General features: G+C 44.0%; 1 protein-coding gene and 2 long non-coding RNA genes across 6 annotated transcripts in view; 1 reads left to right on the top strand and 2 right to left on the bottom strand.

Annotated features, from left to right (window-relative positions):
- Window positions 1-614: 614 nt before the first annotated feature.
- LOC129784169 (uncharacterized) lies at window positions 615-15,157 on the bottom strand. The gene is made up of 2 exons (XR_008746605.1): window positions 12,229-15,157; window positions 615-730 (listed from the first exon to the last, which is right to left on the bottom strand). It is a non-coding gene; the product is annotated as an uncharacterized LOC129784169 (long non-coding RNA).
- LOC129784167 (uncharacterized) lies at window positions 7,738-11,249 on the bottom strand. The gene is made up of 2 exons (XR_008746603.1): window positions 10,074-11,249; window positions 7,738-7,950 (listed from the first exon to the last, which is right to left on the bottom strand). It is a non-coding gene; the product is annotated as an uncharacterized LOC129784167 (long non-coding RNA).
- LYN (LYN proto-oncogene, Src family tyrosine kinase) overlaps window positions 11,651-16,771 on the top strand; it is a 53,438-nt gene continuing 48,317 nt past the window's right edge. For 2 of the 4 annotated variants that reach the window (XM_055800275.1, XM_013301870.3), the window contains exon 1: window positions 11,919-12,144. Coding sequence is in view for 2 of the 4 variants with exons in the window: in XM_055800272.1 (XP_055656247.1) it covers window positions 11,662-11,911 (250 nt within the window). In the remaining 2 variants the exon portion in view is untranslated. The other 2 variants (XM_055800272.1, XM_055800271.1) reach the window with 2 other exon arrangements.

Raw genomic sequence — 16,771 nt, 5'->3', positions numbered from 1 at the left:
GAACTTTTCTTATTGTTCAATAGATTTCTTCCAGCCACTACCTGCAGAGCAATTAAGAGCTAAAGTAACTTCCTCCAGTTGAAAGACAACAGGGGATGGGAGAACATGATGAAAAATCGCTGAGTGGAAGGTGTGCACGTGAATCAAAGTGTGATCTCCCTTTGGGGCCAGCGTTGCTGATAGCTGATGGGGTAGGGCAGAGGGCTTGAGTGGGGTGGGTTAAAGGGAATCTTATCTGAGAAGGTGGCCTTCAGGAAATGGAGATTAGCAGACCAGAGATTTGAGGTCAGAATCGCAGATTAATTTACATTGGACTTCAACTTCCCACTCAAATCAGGCTGAGCTTCCAAGTTAGATCAGGTTGCTGAAGTCCCTGTCTAGGAGTTCTGAGTATCTTCCAGGATGAGCTTCCTACGGGCTCTCTAGGCACCTGTTGCAGGTTTAACCACTCTCATGGAGAAAATATTTTTTCTTAGATCCATCTAGAATTTTTGTTGCTTTAACTTTGGCCATTGCCTCTTGTCATTTCACTCTGTACCTCTAAAAGTCTGGCACCTTCTGCTCTATAACACATCTTCAAGTAGCTGAAGACTACAATGAGACCTTCACCGACCCATCTCTTCTCCATGATGAACGTGGGACTCAGCTCCTCCTCATACGTCATGTGGTCCAGTTCTCTAATCATCTTTGTGGCCCTCTGCTGAACCTACTCCAATATGCAAATTGATCCCTGATGAGGAAAAGGGAAAAAATAATAGGATGGGAGAAAAGTTAGGAGACAAAAGAGAATGAGGAGGGAAACCTTCAAAAAGCAAAGCCCAGAGCAATTAGAATACTGTACACAAAAGAAAATGGAAGGTAGGCAAAAAAATAGCATGAGGGAAGTGGCCACGTAGTTCCAGCTGTGCCCTGTATTAGCTGTTACTAGAGCATCTGAAGAATTTGGCCCAAAAAGCTTTTATCTGAGTGCGCTGTTATTCCACTGATTCATTTTAAAGGTTAATGTTGACATGGATTTCTTTCAAAAATGGCTTACTAAAATTCTAATTAATTTTGCAATACTGTGTATAAATTATGGAGAGTATGAAATGGGAAGTTATTCACATAAGATAAGTTACCCAGAAAAGTGAGTGATACTGGTTTTTGCATTACACTTATTCTCTCACAGACACAGATGTCTGAGACAGACAACCGTGAGACACAGGTGCAGGGGTGGCAGATAGTGACGCCCAGGCTCTGATTCCTTGATTTTCTTTATTACAGCAGGCATGGCCATGTGCTTGCTGTGCAGTCACATTCCCATTTTGAAGCATCCTCATCTTCTGAAAGCCACTCTCTAGCTTAGTGGCGTAAGAGCCACTTGGCAGTTTTTGCTCAAAATGGTTGTCAGAGCTGTAGCTGTCACTAATAGAAATTTCTTCTACTGCTTTGGGACTGCTGCAAACCATTCCTCTGATCATGATCTTGACAAATCAACTGGATGTTGTTTAATGACCTCATCACCACAGCTGGCAGACATTAACTTGACACATCAGGATAGGCAGCTACTTTGGAGGCCAGGTAATGTCAGTCCCTGGCAATGCACTACATTTGTGCAGAGCAGAGCAGCATTTTGAGTAATGTCACTCAAAGAGCAATCGGACAACACCTATCACTTTTAAAAATGTGTGCACATATGACTTTTTACAAAAAACATTTGTGTAATTATCTACAAATCTAATCCACTATATGGTTTTAGGGGTTGTCTGATAGTTTTTTTCTCATTTAGTGTATTACTTGGTCAAGTAGATATTTTACATTTGCAGCTATATCTGCAGATTATGAAGCATATATCTTTCTCTGCTGTGGATGTTTTTTTTTCCACTTCTAAAATCTTTTTATGACTAATCTGCTTGCTTAATCATCTAAATAAGTGTCGAGTTATCTAAAACTGTGATCTATATGAAATAATAATGTTAACAATAAAAAGCATTAGAAAATTTACAGAGAGCACTAAAATCTTCATAGCTCTATAAACTCTTATTAAGTCTAAATGCCAGATTGAAGAGGGTATCAGAAGTCAGAGGTGCAAGAGAACATGCAGAGTCAGATATGGTCAGCTGTGTCCTATCTGAGCCCATTTAAGAGCCTGAAAGAGATAGAATCCAGTTGAGCTCTTTCGGTGATGATATCTAAGGTGCTGGGAGACCCTTAGCAGCCACAACTACTTCTGCATGGTTCTGATACCCTCCGCTCTCCTTGTAGCTCCCTGTTTGGTGGCTTTCCTAGGCGGTGGAAGACATGGAAAAGATAAATGAACCTTTTGATTTCTCAGGCCCAGAACAATGGGTTTTTCTACCTACTTTCACCAGCTTTATTTAGCACAAATCAAAAGGTTTGAAAAACTGTCTGTACAGTAATTTGGGTAGTAGATTAGAATTAGATTAGAATCTACTGCGTATCACATATTTTAGTTAAGAACGTTAAAGACTGGGTTCCTTCAGTTTATCTCTGAGCTTGCACATTTCACCAGCACCCTCACAGCCGCACCTGAAGAAATGCTGATTTATATGATATATACACACAAACATCAAATTGGCCACACTTATCATTAGGCAATTTGCATGCCTAATGTAATGTATAATTTCTGTGCATTGGGGGACTACACAGTGCACCTCTGTGTTTCTTTTTGGAGGCAAACTTGATTTACTTCTGAGTACCAGCTCACTTAAATTTAACCCTTTCTGAGCAAGAGGGCTGCCTTAATGAGAGCAGTAGATGCATATGTGTGGAACCTAGTTGCAGGTTGCACTAATATCCTTACGTTAGTAATGTGAACTGTCTGATTTATTCATGAAAGCTATTTAATAACATTTTATGTCACAGTACAGACCACAGGAAAAAAAAATGTCCATATGCTTGCCATTTTACCTCATATGAATGAAAATTAATTTAATTAATCAGACATCTCTTAACATGCATGCCATCTACAAGATTAGCCTAATCCCCCCACAGCTCAGGCTTAAATTGCTTTTGACATTTGAGTTGTATTTATAGTGCCACCCTTGCCTCTAAGGCTGTGCTCCAACACAACAGTAAACCTCATTTTAAGTACTACTGGACCCAAATTACAGTGGCTGTCTAAGACAAAGCTCTGCCCTGATACATACAGTAGAAAGTTTTGATGGATTAAATTCATATCAATGAATTTTAAGCTGGCTTTGCTGTAGTATAAATTCAGTGGGTCTCTCTCAGCTAGCACCATCCCAAGAGTCTGCCTCAATGCCCTCTTGCCTCTGCCCTACTCATTCTATTCAAAGGTAATGATCCTTGGATGTTACTTGCAATCTACATGTGTTGGCCATCTCTAATGGACACTCACCAGTTAGGCTTCTTTGTCACAGATCTTATCCTAGATTCCTGCCTTTCATCAGATCTTTCCTTAACCCTTGCCTTTGCCTCAGTGTTCACACAACCAATCTGCCAGCACACTCACTGACCCACAGCCAAGCTAATTAAGGTCAAGCCATAGATCTAGCTGATGTGCCTCAAAAACCACCCCTTACACTGCACCGTGCTGCAGATGTGGGCAACACGTATCAAGATACAGTTCATCATTTCCCACAGATGCTTCAGTGGGGACATCAAAGGGAGCTGGGAAAGTTAAGGGCAAAAGACATGTCTCAGAAGTTCTGCAAGGTGGTTAGGGGCAACAGTGGAAAGGAAAGAATGGCCCCATCTATTCCCAAATGCTCCAAGGCTTGCTTTTTTTTTTTTTTTTTCCTGGGTTATCTCAGCAATTTTTAAGCATTCATTCTGGTCCCAAGCACTTTACTAACCAACTAACTGGTACCTGAGGAATGCTGCTTCCTAACTCTTGCACGCTCCTAAGTCTGTGCCGGCGGCTTCTGCCTTGGTTTGTCCCAGGCTTGTGCCATATGGTACCTCCTCTCCATTACTACCCAGAGTGTCCCTCCGATCCCTGCACCACCGTACTTTGGTCAATAGTTAGGTTGAACTGCATGTCATACTCCTTCAAGACTTCCAGGCCTGTGATCCCACTATGTCCCAGCGGCAGTCCCCTCCTTTGGAAAGAGCCACTTGCCAGATAATTAAGCGTTAGGCTTGTCTGTGAAGTAGAAGAGGTTTCACCACTGGAGCAATCTGCCTTTACTGCCCTCCATCTTGTTGCAAGTTGGTTTATTTTCTGTCTCAAAGCCAGTAGATCATGCCACACATCGCTTCAGAAACGTGTATGCTTCCACTCATCTTTGGAGATCTCCTTTTCCCCAAGTCTAACACCAACATAGGCTTGCCATCTCTCACTGACTCCAGTCCACAGTGCTTCATGGCTTAGGAGCAACCCACCCAAAGAATATGCACATGGAAGCTGCCAACAGTTGAGCTCATCCAGGCAGGGCAGAAGCTGCTGGTGTACACCTTCAAATAACCTTTGGAAAGGTTAATGACCTGTCTAGCTAAGGAAGGAACAAGGATTATTTTCATTGAGTAACTAAACCAGTTCTGCTGACTGTGGCAGAAAGCAGAACAGCAAGCACAAGGTGCGTATGATAGCCAGTAAGCCTGGTAGTTCTGTGACAGCAAATGTGTGGATGGAGGAAAGAGGTGGTTGTGATGATAAGAACAGACTCTGTCCTGGGCTAAATAAAGTATCCTAGGACATCCAAAGAGTGGAGCCAGGTGATAAATGCAGCTGCTGTTGAGATCACAAGTGTTAGCATAGACTCAGAGTAGGTTGGTAGTGACCATAACAAGCATCAGTCATTCCTACTCCCTCAGAATCTCCTGCTACCTCAGACAGCCTTCCCAACCCTTCATATCCTATCCTAAACACCTCCACACCAGATAACTTACCCAAGGCTCAGCAGCTGCTAAGGAACAACTCCTAATAGAGCGGGCCTCACCTGCAGGAGACACTGTATGAGATCCATGCTACAACCTGTTGCGAGTCAACTTATTTTCTGTCTCAAAGGCAGTAGTTATGCCATGCACCCTTTCAGAAATGTATATGCTTTTTCACTGCACAAGGACTCAGTCAGGGCCCATCTTCCACACTTCAAGTAAGTCTGGAAATAGTTGCTGTGTCCAGTTTTGTCCAAGATTTTATTTTCTTTTTGCCTTTGTTTTTCAATTACCTCCTACTTTTCATTTGTTTCCAGATGAAAGCATTATTTGGGGGCTTTCACAACAGGGCTGGATGGCATCAGAGATGTTAAGGGTTGACATTTTGAACATTTCAAAGCCTGGGGCGAAGAGCTGCATTGCTGCAGCGGACAGGATGGCGCAGCTGGGATTTCAAAGCCAGTAGGGCCTGGCTCCAAGAATGGGATACAAAGGGCTTCAGGGGGAAACAGCAACTGGGAACAGGAAAGTCAGAGAAAAGTTGATTTACTGCTCATGTCCAGCATAGGCTTGATTTCAAGTTACAGCAAACAGCTGTCAGCCACTCAGCAGAAAACCATTAGTCAGGTTGTCCCTGACAATGTGACCCTCCCATTTTTCACAGGAAACAAGAAAGCTGCAGCTGGTAGAGGGACTGGCTGTAGTTCCACTTGTTACACTCCTACCTCTCCACCATCTGCTGTTTTGGATCTCCAAGTTTCTGTGAAGGACACGGCATGCAAACAGGAGCCTGGCTCAGAAAGGCAGTTCCGTAGCTCCCCATCATCCCTTCAGACATACCGCACAGCCATTTTGCAGCCCTACCGTGAGGCCGTAATTCAAGAGGTTCCAGCAACAGCGATGTTGCTGCTAAATGCAAGAGGATGTAAGCAGGCTCACCCAGTATGAGGGTGATTCAGCAGCTCCATTGCTCTAAATGGGCTCAGCAGCAGGTTTGTACTTGGCATGGCTGCACAGCGTCCGGCTGGCAGGAGATATGAAAGATGTGAGTGCTAGATGCCTCGCCAGGCCAGCCAGCCTGAGCTGACAGCAGTGAGGTAACTGTAATGATCCACGATGGCTCCTCTCAGCATTTCTACTGATGAAAAATTGTGCCAGGTCAGGAGACTAAATAAAAAGACCACTCTACCATGTTGCCATTACAGGTAGCAGGGCCTTCCAACATGTCCTCCGTGTCCACAGAGGATGCGTGCTGAGAACTTTATGAGTGGCAGGTGTCACCTCCTAACTCACACAGGTAGCTGTCACCTTCCTGAGCCCAGGCTGATGGGTAATGCACCAGCGAAAGTTAGGTGGTGTCTCCAGGTTTCATATAACCGAGGCAACCTTCCTGTTAATGCTCAGTGGTAGCCCAGTGATCACTATCTTCTGTCCCAGATAAGAGCTACTTCTTACAAACCCTGTGCAACAGGGGGAGGGGGTTGATAACTTTAATTCATACCAAATGTTTTCATCAGTGCTACTAGCTCTGACTTCATTAACTCAACATCCACATACATTGCCTGATGCTCTGTTCCTTACCAGAGGAAAATGAAAGCTGCACTTGGCACATGGATATCTGCTGTATGGCTGTGACCAGGAATGGGACTGCCTGCCTACCACTACTGCAGCTGTTCAAGGGCAGCTTGAACGCTGCGCTGCTCTTGCACAGCGGCAATGCTCATGACAGTCCAGTGCCTCCCCGTGAGGAAATTTTCCGTAGCAACTGGCTGATCTTCGAAAAGGGAAAGCTACCCTTTGAGAACAGCCCACTCCAGAAGCTGCCTCCAGAAACACCATGTTGCTTCTAAACTAACAATTCACCTGTCGTTGCTTCTAAACTAACAATTCATCTGGTGCAGGACAGGCAAGATACAGGCTGGACACCCATCCAGGATGGTGACACTAGGTGTAATCCCCAGAGTACAAGGCAGCAAACAAACAAACCAAAAATATTACCACTGTGTTGCTAATTTGAAATGACCATACACCTGCTCCTGAACTATCTCAAATCTGTTCTTTCAGGTAATTAAATCTCAGCGATCACAGAACGGTGTACCAAATCAAGTATAAATTAAACACATCCTTTAATAGTGTGGGCAGCCTCTTCAGACCAGTAATAATACCTGCAAATGGTCACAAATCTTTGAAAGCAGAGGGCTCCTGGACCCAGTTCTTGTCAGCTCCTCTTAACATTGCCTACGTGAATGAGCTGTGAAGAACCCCTAAGTCCAGCTGGTTTTCTTGGATCTGTGAGTAAGATGATACCCATGAGAACCAAGACGAGTCTTTATTTGAGCTATCATTTCTACAGAAAGGCAATCAGAATATTCTGTAGAGTGCACATAGGCTATTTTCAGTCTCCATCAGGATACTCACCAGTGCCATGCCACCAACACAACCTAGCTCATTGCAACAGATTCTCAAATTGGTTTCCAGTGTTGGGCACATTTTGATTCGCTAACGGTTTTTCTGCTCACAGCCATGAAACAAATGAAAATAAAATGGGAAAGATACCTATGTATAAAAAAGGGTAATGGCAGGTGAGTAAAATATTTAAAATCAGCAAAGACGCAGAAGAAGCACCTTTTATTAACTTTCAGAATTAGAGTACCTCAAAACAAGCACACTTTCTATTATATGCTATATTATTATGGGACGTTCATGGGCATTAGAAATAACAAGATTAAATAAAAAAGGGTGAATTTAGGAATTATGGCCAGAAAATATCAGTGTAATAAAAGGTAAGCAGCTGTGCATTAGGCAGACCACTGTCTACAGGAAAGATGCCAGTTTTCCCTAATTTAACATGCTGAGTATGTGTAGTGTTAGTCTGAATGAAAGGTCAAACGCAGGTTGAGTCAATATAGGGATCTCTGCAGTATTCCCCAAAGTGTCTTAAAATAATTTCCAAAATTTTAGCCATAAAATTAGTCAAGATTGTAAATTAATGGGATACATTTCAAATAATCTCACAATGGAACTACAATTAAAATTAAGATTTCTTTGTTGTTGTTGTTGTTTTCATTTTTCTTCAGTGTTGCAGAACTTATTTTCCCAGGCTCCAAACTGGAAATAAGAACAGGAACTGCTGTATATCCACACATAAGAGTGCATTAACTTGTTGCTTCATACTTGAAAGCAACATGTATTTCCTATATTACTTTTTTTTGAACAAACAAAAGCAAACAGTCTTTATCACACAGAGCACATTTCTTTGAATAAAATTTGTAAATATTCTTCTTACATAGGTCAATATGGCTTTCTCTAAAATCGTAAGTCACAATAAGAAAAGAAACAATGCAAAATGAATGCCAAAATATACTGCTTTTATTTTCTGAGGCTTTGGTGGTTTTTTTTCTCCAACAACATTGTGTGAAGAATGACTGTGTGACTTGGATCTCATTTTTTATAATCCGCTCTTCACTATTTGTTTAAAAATTGCTACATTATTATAAAGCAGGTTAACAATTTAGGCTTTAACTACTTTATGATAATCCCTTGAGGAAGAAATAAAATACAGGGAAAACAATGCAAGCAGTGAGCATGTAAATACTGGAATTTCTAGAGAAAAGACATTTTACTGTGTCAACAAATTGGGAACAAGTTTCCAAAACTCTGGATCATTCAAAAAAGCCAGATGTCTCAATGTTTTAGTTTTACACGTATCTTTGCTCTCTCTTTCCCTGTTTTTCTATGAGGAATTTAAATCCTTGTAACCTAGTTTTGAACAAAGTGATCTTTTCCATGCTTTTTCTTTATTAAGTGAACCCAGGTGGTCCTTGGGATCTCTCTGAAATTACTGCTCTGGCTAAGCCACTTACACTTTCATGACTAACTAGCATTGGTCTATTAGTGCTCTGTTTTTGGATTCAAGCGTACTGTGGAAAGTGCTCAGCAATGATGAGATTAAGGAATGTACAAAAACAAGAGTGTGAAGTTTGCTGCCTGTTTTCATTGTCCGTGACAAGGTTTCATTTACTGCCCAGAGCCACTGTTCCTTACAGTTTGTGCCACTTCATGCTCCCAGATCCAAAGCCAAACAATGATCAGCAGCTACTTACATGGGTGCGTAGCTGGACTGGTCTGGAGTCTACAGGGCTATGTATAGGCCAGTAATCTATGGCGCCCAAGGGAATATTCCTGGACAGTCCTCTGAGCCTACTGACAAATTGCTGAATTGATCCTTGGCCCAGGGCACTTGGCACTTACCACTCTCAAAAAATTTCCAGAGCTGATCTGGAAGTTAACTTGGGCCAGGGACTATTCAACCACTAGTTTGGTGGAGTCCCCATGTTCTTGATGCTGAGAGCAGTGACACAGACTGACAGCGTCCCAGGACTCAGCTGGCCCCAGTACTGAAGCACTGCCTTGCAGCCATGCTTAGTTCAGCAGCGGAGACGTAGTCTGGGAGTCAAATCTGACTAAAGTGGAAAATCAGTGGCTGAGCATGAACGCTAGCTGGCTAATGCATGTGACTCACAGCCCTTTGTACAAGGACTTCCACTTCAGTGCCAGGCTTGAAGTTTCTTTCTTGCCCTGTTTTAAACCACCCCCAAATTTCTTGATCTATACGCAACAACATCTAAAACATGTAATGAACAGCAGATCTACAGATGTAGGGAAGCTGGAACCAGCTTTTTTCCCCTTTTGGTGAATATGTAATGAGAGAGAGTTCCTTCCCTGCTTATGCTTTCTAAGGTAGATTTTGTACATATTCCTCTTACCCATGGGAATGAGGATGTGTAAAACAGTGACTTATTTCAGATGATACCAACAACTTGTCTTTGTTTTTTCTTCTTATCAAGTACAGTGTACTTATTTTGCTCCAACCTTACTTCATATTAGTTCTTTCAGGGCAGAACTGATGAGTTTGTGCTATGCCTCCTCATTCCACTATTACACAGCAGCCTATTTAGGGTAATTCAGCAATTTTTTTTTATTTTTCAAAATTATTCACATTATAGGTAAGATTGTATTTTAGTAGACTGCTAGACTCTATTAAGCATTTACAAAATTAATTTTTGTTTTATTTTCAGTAATGCTGTGATAGAAGAAGTTGGATTCTAAACCCAGCAGAATACTTGATAATGAAAAGAAATAGGGAGGAAACGAGGGAGGCCAAGAGAGGTGTGGGATCTGTGCACCATTTCTCCTCTCCAAGAAGAAAGATACAACATCAAGGTACTTACCATATAGAGGAAAATGGAAACATGAGGCACATGTCCCTTGAGCCTGTGTGATAGCACTTCCAAACAGAAATAGCTCATTTTACATAAACTTTTGGAATCCGAACTTCCAACCAAAGAAAATCCGTAAACCTAAGACAATGTACATTAGACCAGATCTTTCCTTTTTGTATAAACTTTTCATAAAGAAAAAGGATGTTTTGTAGTTTGGTTGTGTGGGGGTTTTGGGTTGGTTTTTTTCCCTTTCCTTTTAAACACCTTTACACAAGTTAGGGGAAGGGAGGAAATATTTACTGACTTTTTATTAATAGAACTGGAAGGAATCCCTTACTGTCTCACCCTACAGTATTTTTAGAGGCTGGTACCTACATGACATGATTTTAATCACTGATGATATCATGCAAAGAAGACAAGCAACTATTGCCCAATGCTTTTCAGAGCGGGGACACCTGGGACTGATTTAGAAATGTGACAGGTTATGGTCTGACTGCTTCTATGGACCGAGTCTTCTAGGGGATCAAGGCAGTGGCCCGTGTGCTGGAGTCACAGCCTTGAGACAGGACTGTAGCACATACTAGAGTAAAGTGATTGTGGCAGTTGGACATCCCCACGAGTGGCAGGCGTTTACATCAGTGCCAAAGATCTGTAAATCATACTGATGTGAATCAGGATTGCCTCTTTAACCCAGAGGCTGTGGGCTGCATTGAGCCATTTTTAGCTATTCGGATGCCCTGCAGAAGTCCTCGCCCGCTCCCCAGCCTGCTTCAGCTCAGTTGGGCCTCACTGGTGGACTTCAAGAAAGGGTATGGAGGTACCTTTGAGCATCTTGCACCTTGTACCCAGCATCACTGGGTTCCACAAATATGTTCTGCTGTCTTCAACGCTTTATACGGAAAGCTTACATGCTTTTCTTTGGAAATTCTGCCTGTGGAATCACAGTCGCCCAGGCAATCTGGCAGCACGCACACCACACCTGACGCTGGTCCCTGCAGAGCTTCTCACCTGCATCCGCTGGGCGCCATAGCCACACATTCATATTTCCTGCGTTGCTGACCTACAAGATTCTATTTCACATTTCAACAGGCCAGTGAATCAATCTTAAAAAATAAAAAAGTTAACCTTACTTGTTCTCTGTTTTCTCCCAACCCAGCCTCCAACGGACCTCAGAAGTTGCTGTAGCTGAGTTTAGAAGCTCACGGTGTTTATTTAGGCTGCTGGTGGCACAAGGCCGCCTTCTCTGTTTTGCCTCTGGGGCTAACGCGCTTTTGTTCAGCCGCAACCGTTACCAGCTGCCGGTTCACCTCACGGCGCTTGCCGCGGGGCACAAGGGCACCCGCTCCCGGGCCGCAGCCGCCCCGCCGGCCCCGAGGCGGCCCGGCACAGGCACGGCCCCGCACAGCCCCGCCGCGGCCCCCCCTGCGCCCGGCGCCCCGCGGTTCCACGCCGGCGGAGCTGCGCCCCCCTCCCCGCCGGCAACCGCCGGGGCCAGCGGCAGGGGCCGGGGGCAGGGCCGGTGGTGGCGGGGGCCGGTGGTGGCGGGGCCGCTGGCGGGGCCGCCCCCCCGCGCCCCGCGCTCCCCTCGCAGCCCCGCATGCAAATCGCGCCCGGCACCAGGAAGTACAGCCGGGCGGCCGCGAACCAACCGCCGCCGGCCGAGCCGGGTCCCTCCGCCGGTGCCCCCCTCTCCCGGCCGGCGGGGCCGCAGCGCCGCGCCCCGCCGCACGCCGAGCCCAGCCCAGCCCGGCCCGGCCCGGCCCCGCCGCCCCCGGGACAGCCCTCTCGGCGCCCCGGCGGTAACCGCGGAGTTCGCTCGCTGCCGCTCAACTTTCGCACCCGGGAAAGTAAGTGCCTTCGCCCGTCACCCCGCCGGGCGGCAGCGCCGGGAGCGGCAGGCGGGGGCGGCGGGGGCGGTGGCCCCGGCTCTCCCGGCTGCTCCCGCGGGGGCGCGGCGGCGGGGGGTGCCCGGCCGGGCCGGCTCCCAGCCCCCGGCACGGCGGGTACACGGCGCTTTCAGGGGCGCCTCGCCCGCGCTTCTGCCTCCCGGAGGAGGTGCTGCCGCCGCCTGACCTTCCCGGTAGGACTGGATGGGGTCTTAAAGGAAATACGGCGTTTGGGGGAAAAAAAAAAAAAAAAGGTCATTCTCGAAAGCACGGCTTACCTGGATGCCGCTTTGCCCGGCTTCTGCTGTGGCCGTGAGGGCTGGGGCGCTTCTGGCTGCTTCGTGCCCGAAAGCGTGTGAAACTGGCTGACCCAAGCCTGCCGTCGGTGCTCCAAGCCAAGCCGATAGCCTTGGCTTAGGAGGGGCAGTGCGGCCTCCGGGTATTCCTTCTTAGGCAGCTTTTTTTCCAGGAGAGTAATTCCTGGAGCATCTTCCAAGTTAGAGCTGCTTTCTCTTAGCTGTCTGTTCAAATGTGCTTTAGCTTAAGAGGAGAAAACGGTACTGTGGTGTTCCATGCACAGTGTTTCTTGCTGACTACTGTTGTAACGGTACAGTGTGCCTATGGAACGGACTTGAGGGGTTTTCTCCTTCCAGTTTTAATGTAGGAGCTGAAAGTCAAGCTAGATCTTCCTAGGTGATGCCGTACCTTCAGTAAAGCAGTTAAGACTTTTCTTTGAAATTGCATCTTTTATGTGTTTGCAGTGAGTGGCTTTGCAAGAACTCATCTTGCTGCCTCACTCCTCTCTGTTGGCAGTGAAGACCAAAGAGATTAACACTTCACACTTGTTTGGTCAGATCACCTTGCTGTGGGTATACACAGGGAGCACAAAGGTTGGGTTATCCTTCTGTTGTTTCGTCTGAAACCCCAAATCAATACCCCACCTCTTGGCTTTCATTCCCACCTTTGAAAAAAAATGGTCTGATCAATCTTAACGTATTTTAGCACATTGTAATACAAATCAGAAATTACATTTTTTAGCTTGATCCCATAAAGTACCTGGAAGACTTTTGTAATTTAGAAATCTTAATATTAGTTGCAAGTATCTGCAGATGTGAGTGCCACGTAGATCAGTCTGCACTCATCATACTATCACTAAAGAGTTAGTTAAAAAAAAAAAAAAAGGATGAAGGTTTTTGTTGGGAAATTGCAAAGCGACGTTGGGAAAATGTAGCTCGGTTTTACCAAAGGGAATGTCAAATTGTGTTTCTGTGAAACTGAACACAGAGTAGGTGTTACTTATCTTTTATGTGTTGGGACTTTGTATCTTTATAATAAGTACCATCAAGAGCAGTGAAAGTATCGAGAAAAAATTGAATAGTTTTCTCTGAAAAAGCAGTAACAGGCTAGAAATAAGTTAGGTACTGTTAATCTTGGGCAAGGATTAGAATTTATGAACTCTGAGATCACAGATGTCTCCTCCTATGGATCTCTTCTGAGATTTATAGCTTTATTTCAGCTTTGTGAAATACAGACTAGTTAGAGAGGAATTCTTGATTTAATAATGTAGTTAAACAAGTTCGGTTTAATTGTGTGCTGTTGAGATATTTATTTTTTTTTAACTGTAAAGTTGTAGAACTGATCTTCTTTCTTTGTGTAGTCGCTGGCTGGCTTGGAGTTGTTCTGCTTTTCTCCTGTAGTTTTTTTGAGTAAAAAGTGTGTTTTTTCCTGTATAAATATTCAGAGGACAAGGTACGGCTTAGGCCTTTCCTTGTAAGTTTCTTGACTGGTGGAGTTACTCAATGACTTTCTCTGACAGTGGAGTTAATCATGAAATTTCACAGACAAAGTTAAACTCCATTGCCGTTAAAATGTTTAATATTCTGGGTTTTAATGTTACCTTTTCAAGACAGTTTCCGTAAATGTGCAATTCTTTCTTGCATGTATTTATGAATATGTAAACATTTATGAATACAGAACTGTCATAATACTTTCTCCCCACCTCCATTTTATCTATGTAATTTATAGTGAGCTTTCTTCCTATGGTCTTGTTGACTCTTGTAAGATAAATGGCATCATAGAGCAGCAAGTGTTGCAGGAAGCAATTCTTGAAATGGGCAGTGAAAAAGGTCGAAGGTCCTCCTGGCTCAGCTTAGTACCTGATCTTCAGGGGGGTGGCTCACAAGACCAGAGATGCTACACCTGACCCTTCTTGTGCTGCACATCAGAGAGCAAGCGTTTGACCTCTCTGTAGCTATTCAGGGAAGTTTAAGAGCTGCAGTTATTTAATCTCAGATGCGATTCCATTTCTGTCAAAAAAAGGAGATATTTTCCTATCTGTACTTTTGCGTGTTATTTGGAATCTTAACGGGCATCTTTGTGGTTTTTGGATGGAAGCATGTTGACCGTGAACCGATTTTTATTTTTCTCAAAGGGCTAGGTGATCTGGCAGGGGGTGTGGGTGGCTGCGTGGGTGGTCTTTCCTCCTTCCCAATATTCTGAGTGACTGAGGGACTTTAATTCATGTGTCCAGGGAATTGTAGAGCCATTTTTACTCTTGGGGTTCAGGGAGCCCTTTGCAAAACTGAATGAACACAGAAAACAAGCAGATAAGGAAGAAAGAAAGAAAAAGACAGACAGGCAGGCATGAGGTGGGCATTAGTTGTACTCTGGAATTCCTAGCACCCTTCTCTAGTAGCATGGCTCTACACAGAGGTGTATTTCTGCAGCACCAGTGATCCCTAAAGGATGTGAGCTGCCACATGCTAATGCAAGGATTGACTGGGGATCTTGAGGGTTTTTTGAGCTTTTTGTGCAGTAGGTGATATAATTCCTTCTGAAGCTATGGAGTTGAGTGTGTAAAGAATTACACCAAACCATGCGGATCTGTTACGTAGTATTTATTGTTATTTTACCCCTATGGGATTTGTATCTCCAAGGATAACAGCTTCCTTCTGTAGAAGAACCAGTTGCCCAGCTAAGAATTAGGATTTTCCTCCTGCTGATCATATTCCTACTTCCTATTTCTCCCATTTATTGGTGTCCCCTCTTTCATGAGAGGGTAGGAGTGCTAGAGATGGTATAGACAGAAAGGCTTCCAGACTTGCTGGGCCATGCCACAGGAAACTATGTAGATAAAAAATGTCAAATGATATTTGTATTGAAAGCAGTCTTCAGTGAAGCATACAAGGAGGAGGAGACTGCCATACTGTAAACACTAATGGCACCTTCTCAAAGAAGTCAGCTTCTGCTAATAAAAGGTAAATACAATCTAAATTTCCTTACTGTGACTGTTCCTAGTTTTAACTTAATTGTCCTTCAGGGAAGGATGGAATGGTCTGTGCTTTCATATTTATTTTTGCCTGATTCAAATACATTTCCTGTTGACATTGTCATTAAATGCTGTAATTTCCGAGGGTGAATCATTCATGGTTGCATTTGACATCTTTCCTGAAAATGTGGGTTCACAGAATGAAATGCAGAGGCAGATTTCATCTTGTGTTGGAAGTATTTCCTCCTACTATTAATGAGGTAGTCATATTTGTTGTGTGCCCTAAAGAACTAATAGAGGTAAATAGATCAGTTAGTTTTGTTGTCAGAATGTCAGAGAGATGGCATTTTAACAGTAACACTTTGCTGGGGAGAGAAGGAGGAAGACACCAGGGAAAGGTGAAGGGGGGAAAGGGTAGATCTCATTTCTGGGGGGGGAAGAGGGCAGGCTAGCACCATTCAGGCCAGCATTCACTATCCCTTAGGTCAGCATTGTCTATCTTTTTCAAACTGCTGGCATCTTAAGTATCTACAATTGGTTCCTGTGTTTGCGCAGCATACTATCTTACTTCTTCAGTTCAAAGGACGCAAATGATAAACAGCCTGAACAATGTGTCCTTCTTCCTCTATGGTCTCAGCTGCGTGTAGCATGAGGCTACTTCTTCCTGTCTGAATTGTGGTTGATATGTTGTAGAACTTGCTACTTCCATTTGCAAAAGCGTTCTTTTTACTTGTGACCAAGCTATTTCTTGAAAGTGCCTGTGATAGCAAATTGTGCGTGTGATCTTAAACTGGAAAATGTGATAGCTCACCACCTCACCACAGGAGTCAAAGTATGGGATGCAGCTACTCCTCTGGAATGGTGTTTTCTGCAGTTTTCTCTATTTTAGAAGGCTACTGGAAGCCTGAACGTGATACGAGTTTGGAGGGAATGGACTCCCTCTGGCATGTGTTCTTAACTACTCCTTTGTTGGTTTAACAGAAAGACGTTTCAGGAAGTTCATCAGCAAAAACCTACTCTGTTAAGTGGGCTTTCTGATGTGGCACCTATAATATATTGCTTTGCCTTTCATGGTTCCTTCCCTAGTTTGTACAGATAGGCGTATACAAACCTGTTTGATCAATTGTTTAACGAAATCTTATTCAAGCTTTTTTTGTGGGCGTAAACTAAAACAATACGGTATTACAGGGCTTAGTGCAGAAATATATTTGGCAGCTAAGAAGGTTTGTTCTTTCCATGTATGAGTGTACTAGAGACTTAGAACAAAATTAATATTGAAAGGTAAAAAGTATGTTTGAGTGAATTTCTACATAATGATAACGTATTTATAAATCAGTAGGTCTGACCTGTGACTAAGTTTTACTCTGTTCAGACAAAGAAAGTATTTCCCAGTGGTATCAACTGAGTAGGAAAAGATCTGGGTAGCAGTGCATCTATTGCATTTAATGAAATTGCCTGCTCGAGTATCCCTTGCTAGCATCAAGAGGCTTATATTCATTAGATCCTGTGGACGGCAAATGGTTTTCTCCAGGGCAACCCTAGCCTTACCATGT

Source organism: Falco peregrinus, chromosome 3 (genome assembly GCF_023634155.1).
Source record: "Falco peregrinus isolate bFalPer1 chromosome 3, bFalPer1.pri, whole genome shotgun sequence".
NCBI lineage: Eukaryota > Metazoa > Chordata > Aves > Falconiformes > Falconidae > Falco > Falco peregrinus.
This window is presented reverse-complemented; position numbering and strand designations above follow the sequence as displayed.